This window comes from Bactrocera dorsalis, chromosome 4 (assembly GCF_023373825.1).
Source record: "Bactrocera dorsalis isolate Fly_Bdor chromosome 4, ASM2337382v1, whole genome shotgun sequence".
In the NCBI taxonomy this organism is placed as follows: domain Eukaryota; kingdom Metazoa; phylum Arthropoda; class Insecta; order Diptera; family Tephritidae; genus Bactrocera; species Bactrocera dorsalis.
In genome coordinates this window covers 70,612,289-70,627,899 of record NC_064306.1, presented here as the reverse complement: position 1 = coordinate 70,627,899, position 15,611 = coordinate 70,612,289, and the positions used below count along the sequence as shown (strand labels likewise).

The window sequence follows — 15,611 nt, the reverse complement described above, 5'->3', positions numbered from 1 at the left end:
AGAAAAATAATCTGTAAGATTCCGATATTATTTTCCCTATCGAGACTATGAGGAGAAATTAATTGTGTCACAACATTTTCTTTGTTTACTGAAGCGAAGTTATTAAACTGCGGAGAAGCAACATGGATATTCAGCCATGCGGAATAAAGATAGCTATGGTGTACTATATAGCAAAGTACCAGTTGAAAACAGAACCTGAAGGCGTTGATCCTTCAATTTCAACGTGAAGAGACTAATATTTCACGCAAACTGCTTCGAATATGGATGCAGATTTTACCTTAACGGCAAGCATCAGCTACATAAGGTACATAGACTTTGACAGCGAAAGGAACATCTTTATTAAAACGTCTGTTACAATATCCTGACAACGATTTTGGAAATATTAGCGGGATTAACAACTTGAAAACATATTCATAAAAACAATTACTGACATATTAAAGATCAACGTGGATCAGCATGTTGAAAGAGATTACGAAAAAATTTCTTTCATATAAAAAATTTGTGCACTTGTGAGATTTACTCGTACTTCCCGTTAAAATTGTTTACTATAAATTTTTCAAAAGATGAACAATTACACTTGATAAAAGTACTAACACGTAGCTATTATTAAACTTTTACATTGTATACTTAATGATTTACTATCTCCATATACAATTATCATTTCGAGAGAAATGTTGTTGACACCCGCTACTTGAAGCTACTTGAAGAAAATCACGTTATCTGTTTTGGAAATTCACATTTTATTCGTGCAGATTTATATGACACTTTTTTGTCGTGCTTGATATCGGAAATTCATTATAAATCCCCAGTCAAATCAATAAATTTATAAATAGAACCAATTTAAGCCGAGAAGATCTACGTGAATAAAAATTACACTGCATTCTAAAAGCAAGTTCGAAACTAGTATGCAAGTGTCGACGGCAATTCATCTCTAATACGGTTCTCAAGTACATATATAGCGGTAAGCGCAGAGAAGCTGCGACAGTTTCAGTTCTAAAGGGTGATTTTTTAAGAGCTTGATAACTTTTTTTAAAAAAAAAACGCATAAAATTTGCAAAATCTCATCGGTTCTTTATTTGAAACGTTAGATTGGTTCATGACATTTACTTTTTGAAGATAATTTCATTTAAATGTTGACCGCGGCTGCGTCTTAGGTGGTCCATTCGGAAAGTCCAATTTTGGGCAACTTTTTCGAGCATTTCGGCCGGAATAGCCCGAATTTCTTCGGAAATGTTGTCTTCCAAAGCTGGAATAGTTGCTGGCTTATTTCTGTAGACTTTAGACTTGACGTAGCCCCACAAAAAATAGTCTAAAGGCGTTAAATCGCATGATCTTGGTGGCCAACTTACGGGTCCATTTCTTGAGATGAATTGTTGTCCGAAGTTTTCCCTCAAAATGGCCATAGAATCGCGAGCTGTGTGGCATGTAGCGCCATCTTGTTGAAACCACATGTCAACCAAGTTCAGTTCTTCCATTTTTGGCAACAAAAAGTTTGTTAGCACCGAACGATAGCCATCGCCATTCACCGTAACGTTGCGTCCAACAGCATCTTTGAAAAAATACGGTCCAATGATTCCACCAGCGTACAAACCACACCAAACAGTGCATTTTTCGGGATGCATGGGCAGTTCTTGAACGGCTTCTGGTTGCTCTTCACCCCAAATGCGGCAATTTTGCTTATTTACGTAGCCATTCAACCAGAAATGAGCCTCATCGCTGAACAAAATTTGTCGATTTCGAACATTTCGAACCGAACACTGATTTTGGTAATAAAATTCAATGATTTGCAAGCGTTGCTCGTTAGTAAGTCTATGCATGATGAAATGTCAAAGCATACTGAGCATCTTTCTCTTTGACACCATGTCTGAAATCCCACGTGATCTGTCAAATACTAATGCATGAAAATCCTAACCTCAAAAAAATCACCCGTTATTACTCGTTGAACTCACTCGAGCACGGATAAAACAACAAAGTTAATTGTCACTTATAAAAGATTGTAGGATACAATTTAATTATAGCATATTTATTGTGTGGACAAAGTCTATTTCTCTTATATTTTATTGGTTTCTAGTCTGAATTGTGTTCAAAAATAGACTCCCTATATAAACTATAAAAAATTACTTTACGTTTTGCAATACACTTTATTACCGCATCCGAGCTATGTATCGCTCTGAAATTAAAATCTAAGATACGACGTCGCACTAAGCTGCAGTTTATTGCGGTATTGCAAGTGGCTGGCGTATGTCAAGTAGGTATTGTTTTGGTCGTTGCATAACTTCAAGTAAGAGTTTAGTCGGAAGTATAAATAAATTCTGTTAGCACTTTAGTTTCCGTCAAATTAAATTTTTGCATCGTGTCTGATAGTGATTTGATCTAACTCTTCGAAATTTACCAAAATAGAATGTTTTTGCTCGTGGCGCCTTATTATTGATTACTTTCTTAAGTTATCAAAGTTATTAGAAATAAATAACTCAGACACTCCAACACTATTTTGACCCTGAGAGTTTTCCAAAAAGTTTTTCAGAAGTTTTTATTGAAATATATTTTGAAATATGGTTGCCACTTACCGTAAAAATAGAATGCAGCAAAATATTGCAATTATTGATTAAAGTTGCCACCTATCGCAAACAATTAAACTGAAAATATTACAAAATCTGTGCAAAGGTAAAGCTTGTATGAAATATTTTCAAAAGGCATTAAGAGTATTAACTGCAGACCTATCTTCATTTGCTTATGTGCATTATAATACACATAAATACAAAATATAACAACGAGTTCGTTCTTTTCGAATGTAAGTTGATTAAGATATGCGTGCATAAGTGGGACAGGTAAGGAAACAATGTAAGTTGTTGGTATTCATATATGTATATACTTGTATGTATATATTTTTAGTGAAATAGTTTTTAGATATAGCATATTTTTTTCTATTGGAGGCATGGCTAAAGATTTTTTTTAAATTCTATGTATTTAATGTTAATACTAGTATATACTATAGGGGTATTCAGACCGAAGCCTGTTAATTTGGTAATTCGTTAGTTGATACTTCGTTAAAAGGCTTAACTGTGAACATACTTTTTGTTCTACCTCTGTAGTATGGTAAATTTTATTCCGAAACAGCTGATTAAGTTTTATTAAAGAGTAAAAATGCCTCAACAAAGTGCAAAATCAAAAAATGTCAGTCATTTAATTGAAAATTATGTAGAGCAGATCAAATTTATTATTGGTAAGTACTTTAAATTGATTTAAAGAGCAGCAGGAGAACAACTGATGTGATATTACCGAGTAACGAAACAATTATCAGGCTTGCCAGATGGATAGTTCGTTACTCGGTAGAACGATAGTCTGTTAATTTTACAAAAACAAAATACATGTAAAAAACTACCGAATAACGACTAACGAATTAACAAGGCTGGTCTGAATACCCCTTATATATTTGTATGTTCAAAGTACTCATCATGTAGTTGTACAATAAATGACAGAGAAACTAAAATTCGTCCAACACATCCAAATGATCCAATCGCTTAAGTCCATATCTCAGCTGGGCCTATAAAAGTTCTTGTACATTTTTATACTTTACCACAACTTCAATACTGCTACCTTGGGATAGCTCCCTTCGCATAATAACTATGGGCAGAAAACCGAACAAAGTGAAAAGACCATAAAATTCACGAGCGTAATGAAGGAGTTCCAAGGTCCCCTTGAATGTTTTATAATACACGTTTATGAGATCGTCTCGTTGATCTTTCAGCAAATTCAGCTGTACACTGGTGTTGAGAACGAAGTTTAGATCACAGGCAGGGCTGCCACCTGAAAGTTCATAAAAAATTAATAAATTGATGGAATAAAAACGAGCACCGAATTTGGATCGTCCACAAGTATTTGTAGCCGTGACAATTGGTCCAAGGAGGCCAATTTCTCTTTAACCCTCTCACAGGCAAGACCGCCTGAGGCAGCCTTTAATAAATTGTCGCAAATTCCCAAGCAATTTTTTTGTTGTCTACAACTGTTATAAGAACCTTTAGATAATACATCAAATGACATTTTCTTAGTATCAACAAATGTTCGAGGTGTGTTCAAAAAGTATCGCGAATCGTAACTGACAGTTTTCTTCGATTGCAGGGGCGTGGTGCATCATGAGTTCTTGCCACAGGGAAGAACGGTCAATAAGGAATATTACCTGCAAGTTATGCGCAATTTGCGCGAAGCAATCCGCCAGAAACGCCCGGATTCGTGGAAGAACAGAAATTGGCTTTTGCACCACGATAACACCCCTGCTTACACATCGTTGCTTGTTCGTGACTTTTTGGCCAAAAACAACACACTAATGAAGCAGCAGCCACCGTATTCCCCAGATCTGGCCCCCTGTGACTTTTTCTTGTTCCCTAAACTGAAAAGGCCCATGAAAGGACGACGTTACGCTTCTCTTGACGAGATAAAGACGGCATCGAAGGAGGAGCTGAAGAAGATAAAAAAAATGATTTTTTGAAGTGCTTCGAAGATTGGAAAAATCGTTGGCACAAGTGTATAATATCTCATGGGAATTACTTTGAAGGGGACAAAATAGATATTCATGAATAAATAAATAATTCTGAAAAAAACACAAAATTCGCAATACTTTTTGAACACACCTCGTATTGTGACGTTTCGTTTTGTTGTTATCGTCAGTTGAAGTCAGAAATTCAGTTTTACAGGCCAATGAATTGCAGCGCCGATTTTAAAAATTTCAAAACTAAAATAAAAAGTGTTTCATCGAAATATTTATACAGAAGAATTTGTTTCGATTAAGTAATTTAATTTATTTTAAGTTATTATACTTTTTAATAAAAAATAAAAATTAGTTCGAGTTTTATGAACACAAACACGTAGACCGCCTCAGGGCGGCCTTGCCTGTTTGCGCGAATTTTTTTAGGTATTTCTTTGATTGCTAGTATTTTATTTATTTTTATTTTTAAGAAATGGAGCAGAGAAATGGCAGGAAATTTAATCTAAGTCAACTTAGTCATGAGGAGTTGCTCCAGTTAATGGAATCAGTTGAAGAACGAAGATGATAGTGATCTTAACAGTGACAATGAATTGGACGACCGCGATAATATGCCTGATGAAATCTCTCCGGAAGATTCATGTGAATGAAGTGGCTTTCCCTGGTAATTCACGCTTACCGCCGCGTATCACAAAGCTTCATACACCGATGGAAATGTTCTGCTATTTTCTTACAAAAGAACTAGTTCTATTGATTGTGGAAGAAACAAATCGAGCAATTTATTCTGAAAACGTCATCGACGATGAGGAAATTTTTAAATACATTGGCGTCCTCATTTATATATCCGTTTACTGTTACCCGAATTTGGGTAGCTATTGGGCTGAAAATGCTTTTTCCCCAGTTCAAGAAACAATGGCTGTAAAACAGTTTTTGGCGATGAAAAGATATTTGTCGTTTAGAGATGAAAGCGAGAGGATTGAAAAAGGTAAACCGAGATATGATCCATTGTTTCGTATCCGAAAATTGTCAGATGAACAAATGGTTCGATCCTGTTCCAAAGCCTGCACGCCTCTGCGTCGATGAGCAAATGTGTAGCACGAAATTAAAACATCATCTTCGGCAGTATATGCCAAATAAGTACACAAGTGGGGAATAAAATTGTTCGTCTTGTGTAACTCCACTGAATTTGCGTATCGCTTCGAAGCCTATAATGGCGCTGGCGACAAAATCATTATACAAGGTCAGCCGGATATTGGAAGTACTGCAAATGTGGTTATACGACTATCACAAACAATACCTGATTTTGCTCATCACAATTTCTATACATTGTTACCTTCATTGGAATATTTACGCGCAAGGAGCATCTGCAGCTTGGGCACGATACGAGCAAGACAAAAAGACAGTCCGATTGGCATCAGCTTACGTTGGCATTCAGCCATTTAAAAGAGAAAATCAAAACGAGCAATCGGCTAGAGTTACAGGCTATGATCGAAAACAAAAGCCGCATATTGAAGTATATATAAATACAATCGCCATATGGGGGGAGTAGACTTAATGGAATATGGGTCGTTACCAAATCCACGCAAAGACTCGAAATCCGATAACACGGTTTTTTACCTTTTCGTAGATATGGCTGCGACAAATGCATATATTTTGTATCGACGTCTGCATTTAGAGAATTGTTTATCTGCACAAGATGATAAGTTGTTAAAGTTACCCGAGTTCCCTGAAAAAATTGCTTACAAACTCAATCGTCCTGCTGGTCGGCCAAGTTTTACACCATCAACACCAGTAGGAAAGAAACTAAATGCGGGGAAAAAAGCAGAGCATCTAATAGCGGATGTCCGCTTTGATCAGTATGATCATTTTCCCATTTGGCTTTCTAAAGATGGTGGAAAAAATAAAATGAAAATTGTGCCTAAGTTCAGAAACGCAGTGTTTTTGTTCCAAATGTAAACTGAATTTATGCAGCTCAACTACGAAAAACTGTTTTTTTTTGACTATCATCACAAAAATTAATAAACTTTGTTATTTGAATTCCCCAAGTTATTGAACTTCTTCTTTTGTTTTTCGTATCTCCTTTTCTTTTGAAATAAAAAGAAGTTTCAATTGAAACCACACATCTTTCTTTATTTTCACCTAAGCCGGCAAGGCTGCCCTGAAGCGGTCTTCAGATTATTCTCACCTGTGAGCAGAAAAAAAGGAAAAAATATTGTTTGATGCTATTTTTGAGGTTTAGGGAACCTAATTACTCTGGAAAAAAATTCCAAATCTTTTCTGTCCACGATTTTAGTTTTGCCTGTTAGAGGGTTAAGAAATACACATAAATCTTCAAGCAAACGTGTGTTGAGTACTCGACAGAGTTTCGCTTAATTGTAGATCGGCTATCAGTGATATTACTACTGATTTACTGCTTTACGCTGTGCACTATACACACTTTCAATCGTATTATTGCTTCGTATACCGAGCACAAACCTCACTTATCGATTTGGCGGACCCCCAAGCATACTCCGCAGAGACACTCACACACCCCCATTCACTTTCCGATACAATGCAATTCTAAAATTAGTTATCAGTTGTGTATATGTATGTATATTAACATTTCTCGTTATCTGTATCAGTATCTGTTACGTAAAGCAATAATTTATATTTTACTACTAAGTATTTTTATAAGCAATAAAATGTATAATATGAGAATAGTTCTGAATTAAAAAAAAAAAACAATGAAAACAAATTCAAAATGTTATCTTGTACTATTTTTATTAGTGTCGGAATCACTAGTATTTTTATACTCTTGCAAAATGTTGCTACATAGTGTAATAATTTTGTTTACGTAACGGTTGTTTGTAACACTTAAAATTAATTGAGATAGGTATAGAATTATAATTATATATATATATGTATGTAGTAAGATAAGCTTGACGAGACAAGTTGAATTTCGAGTCACTGTCTATCCGTTTGTCCGTCCGTTTGTACAATAGTGCAAGCAATAACTTGAGTAAAAATTGAGATATCTTGATAAAGTTCACATGCTCCTTAGCATCCAAGGTGTGTTGGAATTTAAGATGGGCGAAATCGGATCATTACCACGCCCTTAAAACGCCATTAATTGAAAACATATTCAGAGCCATAACAAAGCTCCACAATAAATAACAAGACTGCTATTTAGCATAACGAAATATATTAGGGAGGAGTATTTATAGTTGAAAAATGTTTAATAATTGAACGTGGCTTCTCCCTCTAATAAGTTTAATGCACATATCTCATAAGCCAATCAAGTACTAATGACCAGATTCGCTTAGGTTATCCATTTCTCTCGCGAGGGTACAATAGGGTATTATAGGAACCGTTGTGAACTTGGATGGCGGAGGTGGCGTCGCCCACATTTAAATGTAAGCTCATATTCCGGGACCTACTCGACTCGGCTTCAACCAAATTTGGTGGGTAATAAAGGGTGATTTTTTAAGAGCTTGATAACTTTTTTTTAAAAAAAAACGCATAAAATTTGCAAAATCTCATCGGTTCTTTATTTGAAACGTTAGATTGGTTCATGACATTTACTTTTTGAAGATAATTTCATTTAAATGTTGACCGCGGCTGCGTCTTAGGTGGTCCATTCGGAAAGTCCAATTTTGGGCAACTTTTTCGAGCATTTCGGCCGGAATAGCCCGAATTTCTTCGGAAATGTTGTCTTCCAAAGCTGGAATAGTTGCTGGCTTATTTCTGTAGACTTTAGACTTGACGTAGCCCCACAAAAAATAGTCTAAAGGCGTTAAATCGCATGATCTTGGTGGCCAACTTACGGGTCCATTTCTTGAGATGAATTGTTGTCCGAAGTTTTCCCTCAAAATGGCCATAGAATCGCGAGCTGTGTGGCATGTAGCGCCATCTTGTTGAAACCACATGTCAACCAAGTTCAGTTCTTCCATTTTTGGCAACAAAAAGTTTGTTAGCATCGAACGATAGCGATCGCCATTCACCGTAACGTTGCGTCCAACAGCATCTTTGAAAAAATACGGTCCAATGATTCCACCAGCGTACAAACCACACCAAACAGTGCATTTTTCGGGATGCATGGGCAGTTCTTGAACGGCTTCTGGTTGCTCTTCACCCCAAATGCGGCAATTTTGCTTATTTACGTAGCCATTCAACCAGAAATGAGCCTCATCGCTGAACAAAACACGCGCGCGAAACACATTTCGAACCGAACACTGATTTTGGTAATAAAATTCAATGATTTGCAAGCGTTGCTCGTTAGTAAGTCTATTCATGATGAAATGTCAAAGCATACTGAGCATCTTTCTCTTTGACACCATGTCTGAAATCCCACGTGATCTGTCAAATACTAATGCATGAAAATCCTAACCTCAAAAAAATCACCCGTTATTATACCGACTTTCTTCATTTATTTTTGGTTAAAGTTGAAACCTATAGTTAATAATTAAACTGAAAATAATACAAAATGTGAGCAACGGTAAAGCTTTTAAGAAATATTTTCGGAAAGTATTAAAATAATTATGTGTCTCGACATATTTTTGTTTATTTAAATTATTTGGTTACACAAAATATATATTTTTAGTGAAATTACTTTTAGACTTAAGATAATTCTTTATGCTTTCTAAATCCTACGTTAATATAGTATTATATGTATACATATACACATTTTCACAGCGCTAAAACTCGTCCAATACCCCTAAATCATCCAAGCGCTTTAGCGCATATTTCAGCAGGGCTTGTAAACGTTCTTGAGCAAATACTTTTTTGTACTTTGCACGGCTGGCCTCAGCATCTACTAAACTTTCAATACTGCTATCGTGGGATAGCTCCTTTGGCATAGTAACTATGGGCAGAAAACCGAACAAAGCGAAAAGCCCGTAAAGTTCACGAGCGCGCAATTCATATTTTAGATCTTCTAAAGTCGGTATATTCTCGTAATGAAGGAATTCCAACGTCTCCTTGAATGTTTTGTAATACACATTTATAAGATCGTCTCGTCGATCCTTTAGCACATTCAGACGTACGCTAGTGTTGAGAAAGAAGTTGAGATCGCAGGCAGGGCTACCATAGAAATTAAGTTGGAAATCCACCTGAAAGTTCACAAAACAGGAATTAATTAATTTTCATTAATAATTATTTTTATTTTCAGAAGAAAAATTTGTGAATTTCAGTGAAACTTACAAAAATAGCGCGCGTTGGCTTCTCGGGTTGCTTGGCATCATCATAGGCGTACATGAAATTTGATGTCCAGAGATCACCATGATTCATCACAACGATACGATCGCCCTTACGACGATCTGCTAAATGTGCGCATATGGGCTTGAAATTATCGTGGAAATGGTGCAATTTTTGTGCGATCTTTTCATAACCGGGCCACTCGGCTGCATTGTTAGCCAATTCCTTCAGGGTACCGCCGAACATGAGCTTAAAGGAATCGCTCTTTAAGATAGTCTGTTTGCTCAGCATACCATTGGCAAGGCGCTTGGTAATGTCGGGATCCTAGAAATGAAAATCATATTGTAGTTTGTCACGATATTTAAAATTTGTTTGCATTTTGTGCCAAGAATATTTAAAGCAATACCGAATTCATGTCATGCTGCAAGCATTAATTTGTACAATCATCATAGTTATAACTTTCTTCTGTATAACTCTCATTGTAAGCTGAGCACTAATTGTACGAAAAAATACAAAATTCATGTCTTTCCAATATACTTACTCGCTGTGCTAAAATCATTGAAGTGGCATGCAGGCGTGCCGTTTGTTGCAGGATCAATTCGCAGTGTGCCCAATCGAGCTGGTCCTGTCGCGAGGCGACCACAAAGCCTTCGGGTTTCAAGTCAGAGAGTACAATAGTGCGAGTGGGTGCTTTGATTGCATAATAGCAGCTGAGCAGAAAAAAAAAAAAATATAAAAACATAATAGTATAGAGTATCCAAAAAGGTGGCAACATTTTAAAATATCCAGTTGTTTTATAAACAAAATGATAAATACGCTAGAACTTTATTGAATATACTAACGAAGCACCAAATTTTTGACCATCCACAAGTATTTGCAGGCGTGGCAATACATCCAAATAGGTAATTTTTTCCTTAAGAAAAACCCCAACATCTTCAAGGAAACGTGTGTCTTTCGAAATCGGTATAGTTTTGACGATTAACGACCGTTGTTCTTGTACTGGCGGCTCATCATCGTCAACTAGCCGCTCATAGGCAATTGAGACGCGATAGATGCGTGAACAGTAATTATCACCGGGGTTGCTGCCCCATTCGAAAGTTATTTCCTTAACCGTGACTTGGATTTCACGCAAACCTTCTTCGAGCGCGGCCACGAAAAAGTTCCCATCCAAATAATCGGGTACATATATATTATTCGGATTTTTTATAACCATTTTTATATATTTTATGTTTTATTTAACACCAGCTTTTAGCAACGAATGATCCACACAAACCGGAACGTTCCGTAGAATTGAATCAACTGAAATGTTGTTGGCCTAATATTGCAGCTTTATAAACACGCAAATTCACACCTGAAATTCAGCGGTGACATGACATTTATTGCCACTTTGTGTTTTTTTTTTTGAAACTTTCTCACACACTTATGCACTTGCTTTACTCATCTACTAGTGAGGGCCGAGTGCAATTTGAAGAGCAGCTGAGCACTCAACAGAGTTTTGCTTAACTGTAGATCGGCTATCGGCGATGTTGCTTGCTTTGTGTGGGTTTTTAAATTGCACCTTACGCTCATCAATAAATACTTTCTATACGTGACATAGTGCGAGCAATACGCGTATATTTGAAAATTGTGCTACATCATGCTCGCATACACGGGACGATCAAGCAAGAGCGAGCACTTTGCAAGTTGCCAGTATTCTTCATTTCTCTTTACTCAAATACCATAGTATCTTATTTCTTAATTTCATATTGATAAATTTTTTAACTGCTTCACGCTGTGCTTTATACGCAATATCAATCGTATACCGAGCACAAACAATGGTATGGTGGACCCCCAGGCATACATACTCCATCAGAGCGTACGCACTCACACACCCCCATTAGCTTTGCGATACAATGCAATTCTAAAATAAGTTATCAGTTAAATGTTTAAGCGTGTGGCTATATATCTTATCATTTGACTTTATCTGTTCCAGTATCTTTTACGCAGAGTAATTATTTTATATTTTACTAGTTAGTATCTTTATAAGCAATTAAAATGTATTTACGTAAGAATTGTGCTGAAAGTGAAATCAAAATTAAAATGCTATCTTGTGCTACGTATTTTCATTATTGTCGTGATCACAAATATTTGTTGTAACTGCTGTCATACTGAGACCTATGACTAACCGAATGACAACCACATGCGCATACACATTCTAGCGGGAACGAGCTTTGATGCTCAGTTAATTGATTTCTCATTTATGAAATTAACTGACAAGGGCCTAGGAAGACCGGACTTATAATTAGTTAAACAGCCACGCCATATATAGGTGTATTAGCTAAGAGTATACTACATATATCTGGTATTAGCATTCTCATTAATTGCTGTTGTTAAGATAAAAAGGCAGCAACTTTAATTCTAGATTTATTAGGCTTTAGCTAATTTATTAACTAGAAAATAGATGTGCTCATATTTACATATATATATATATATTAGTATGGGTGCTCAAGTGAAAATGTTAGCAAATTAAAGTGCTTTTCTACAATTAAAAGTAACTGGTTTATCAACAATATATAGTACATACATACATACATCCATAAGTTAGATAATTTGTTCATTATTATTTCTATCAATGAAAATGTGAGGAAGAAAGTAATTTCCCCTTTATACCCTTAATGTTTTTTTATCTATAAGTCTTGACTGGGGCATCAATCAAATGTTTATACAATTGATTATATGATTGCTGCTTACAGTCTAAGTTTAAAAGTAAACTTAGCATGTCATCGGGCGAACTGCTAACGTAAAATCAGTCTTCCACACTCAATACCTCTGCACACTATAATAACAAAAGTTCTGCTCTTGAAAAAAAAAAACTTGAAAAACAAAAACAAATTTATCGTTATAGTAAATCACAAAAATTAGACGAACTTGTCAGCTTTACTTTCAGTCGGCAATTGTTTACAGCATTAAAAGGGTGCTGACAATGGGAAGTGATCTGATTTGCTGCAATCCAACACGACGGCGTTACTTATTCAAAATTTAACGATTCTTCGCAAGTGTAACAGCTGTCAGCATTCTGATGATTTCTTCTTCTTTACATGATTTACGTATTTTGAAATATCATATTATATAATTTTTAAAAAGAGTATTTGAGATAGCAAATTATTATTGCTTCAGTGCGCGTTACTTTGCTGATAACAGTCGCCAAGTACGCAGCTACTTATTATTATCATGAATATTAAATAATTATCATTTCCAGGTAAATGATATTGTATTGCGGTTGCCGATTACTTAAAGCTTTCAATTCTATGGTAATTTTGTGAAAAAGCATGAAATCCGTTTTGGAAAAACACTTTTTATTCGTGCAGAGATAGCCTTGCGAAACTTCTACGTACGCGTTTCATCTCGGAAATATCTTAAGATTCGTCATTAAATTTGAAACACACAATAATTTACAAACACATACAATGTCAGAAGTTTATCTCAAATATGTGCACAGCTTTCAACTATACTTTATATGCCGATAAGTGCGGAGAAGCTGTGACAGTTTTAGAGCGAAAGCTTTAGAGCATAGATCAAACTACGACGGTGACTGTGACTAATGAATGAATAAACTGAGCTTCTAATAAAATATGCGAAATTTGGGTGACAAGCCCATACAACAAACACACATATTACAAATACCTGTTATTGTGCTAAACTACAAGGTTTGTCTGGAAAGTTATAAGACTGAGCCGGTTTAAAAAAATTGATTGAACCAATCGTTCTTTAAAAACTTTTAAAATAGGCTCCTTCTGCTTCGATGCAGCGCTGCCAGCGCGATTTCCAAGCAGTGAAGGCGTCACGGAAGGTATTCTCCGGATTAGCTTTGAGAGCCGAATGCTTTCCTTTCATCGGCCTTTTCAGGCAAGGAAACAAAAAAGTCCGGGGGCCATATCTGGGCTGTAGGTTGAGGAAGCGTTTGGTTGCCGGCTTGGTTAACAACTAAGCAATTAAACGAGTACTTAATTGACGGTCTGAGTTCAAAACTTTTCGCACACGAGTCACATTGTCGGTGTTTGTCGTAGTCACAGGTTTCCCAGCACGGTCTTCATCAGCGAACTCTTCCCGGCCCTCCAAAAAGGCCTGATACCACCGAAACACACTACTTTTTGCTAAGGCAACATCTGGGTAAGCCTGCGTGATCATATCAAATGTCTCTGTCGCAAATTTACGGGGTTTCTCATAGAATTTAATCGCGTACCGCTACTCTAACGAACGCTGCATTTTCGGCTTGCACCACTCACAGAAACACGTCGTGCGAAAATGTTTGTTCTGACTCTCCAGGTGCTCGGAGACAACTGACCAGCCGCTCGTTCGTTAGCTAAGAACGCCCTCTACCGGATGCAACCGGTGTGCGCACGGTCCGCAGTACAGTCGCGGCGGTAGAAAATCAGCCCTATTACTTTCCAGACAAACCCTGTATTTAGTTGCACCTTAGAAGCAAGACATTCTTAAACTATTTTCCATTGCTTTCTAAACAAATAGTATTGAGTATGTGACTTTAGTACATTTTTGGGTTAAAGAGTTCAATCCTGCCTGCCTTAAGCTACACCACTCTGAGTTTGTGATTCATAATTCTTCTGATATAGTATATCAGGAGTACTTGGCTTGGTTGAATTGCTTTTAAGTTAAGAAAATGCTGTCTCATTTTGACTAAATTAAAGCCTAGCACTAAAATCTTAATACTTGCATAAGCAAACATATGACAAACGCAAACTTTTATCTAACTATGAACCAGTTGAATTTTGCTACGTCATGCCCTATGATTAAAAAATTTGAGAGTTTAACAATTTCATAAAAACAAAATGATTTTGTTATGTATCTCCTATTCGTAATACGTATGCATATATGGTATGCTTATACATACACCTATGAGTAGTTACTCGTAGTACATATGTATGTATAACTATATAACTCGCTTCTGCTCACTTGATTAATATATTTGCTTGGAAGCGTTTGCCTTGCTTTTGATGAGTTACTCATTATATATTTGTAAAAAATTTAATTAACCAAATTATATATACATATGTACATTGTTGTTTAAATGAAACTATAATACAGAGAACACTCCACAGGGTTGTGTACTGGGTTTGGGACCCGCCACGTAAAAAATGCCCCCAATGAAAAAGTCCAAACAGCCTCGGATGAGAAAATTTCAACTTTAATCGCGTAAGCGGTGTCTACGCCAGTAAAGAATATAAAATCAAACCAGTAATTCCTGCGCAAGATATCTGAAATCTTTTAAGCAAGTATGTAGCCATTAAAATTGCTATTAATGTTCTATACTACTCGCATAACGTTGGACTGTACATCCATCAATGACTTGCGAAAATGTGCTCAAACTGAATGAAATTCTGAATGATAAAATATTCGCAATAACTAAAGCTAAAAGCAACAATAAATCAAAAAAATACATCAATTAAATTTTAATTTAATTAAAATGCTTAAACAATGATTTTTTTTTAATTCCCCTTTTTTAACTCAAAAGCCAACTCTGTTACCCTCAACAAATATTATAAAGACAGTAGAGTAATTGATATCTGATAACGATCTTACAACACTCATTTAAGATAGAGTTAATCCTCTCGAAACTTTTTATATATCAACTGTAATAATAAATTTCAACGTAATGTCAGAGTTACATAACCCTAGAAAGTTAACGAGGCGATATTTTTTGTTATTTTTTTTAAGAATTTGTAAAATCATAAAAAGGCCTATAAATAAAATACTAACAGGTGATCCATGTAGATGTACTAGTGTTTTTAATTGCCTTTTTTGACAGGTCACGCGTTAGTCGTGTCAAGTTGTCACGTTATTTTTGTTCAGTACTGTTTGGCATTTCATTCACGTTCTGTAAAGAATGTGTTTATCGGGCTTGACTCAACTTATGGTAAACATAATCGGCCTACTGAGCGTACTATTCACAACAAAATCACTC

At 36.0% G+C, this 15,611-nt stretch overlaps 1 protein-coding gene across 1 annotated transcript; it reads right to left on the bottom strand.

Moving 5' to 3' along the window:
- Nucleotides 1-8,995: 8,995 nt before the first annotated feature.
- On the bottom strand, nt 8,996-10,994 carry LOC105234043 (uncharacterized). Its single transcript, XM_011216247.4, has 4 exons — nt 10,495-10,994; nt 10,194-10,362; nt 9,659-9,976; nt 8,996-9,567 (listed from the first exon to the last, which is right to left on the bottom strand). The coding sequence occupies exons 1-4, from the start codon at nt 10,863-10,865 to the stop codon at nt 9,154-9,156; spliced, it is 1,272 nt and encodes a 423-aa protein (XP_011214549.2). The 5' UTR covers nt 10,866-10,994; the 3' UTR covers nt 8,996-9,153.
- Between the last annotated feature and the right edge of the window lie 4,617 nt (nt 10,995-15,611).

Excerpts from the sequence above, each read along its gene's own strand:
- LOC105234043 (XM_011216247.4), bottom strand. The coding sequence starts at position 10,865 with ATGGTTATAAAAAATCCGAATAATATATATGTACCCGATTATTTGGAT. Across the intron at positions 10,363-10,494 it reads GGTCAAAAATTTGGTGCTTC|CTGCTATTATGCAATCAAAG; the intron begins GTTAGTATATTC and ends TTTTCTGCTCAG. Across the intron at positions 9,568-9,658 it reads AGCCAACGCGCGCTATTTTT|GTGGATTTCCAACTTAATTT; the intron begins GTAAGTTTCACT and ends GTGAACTTTCAG.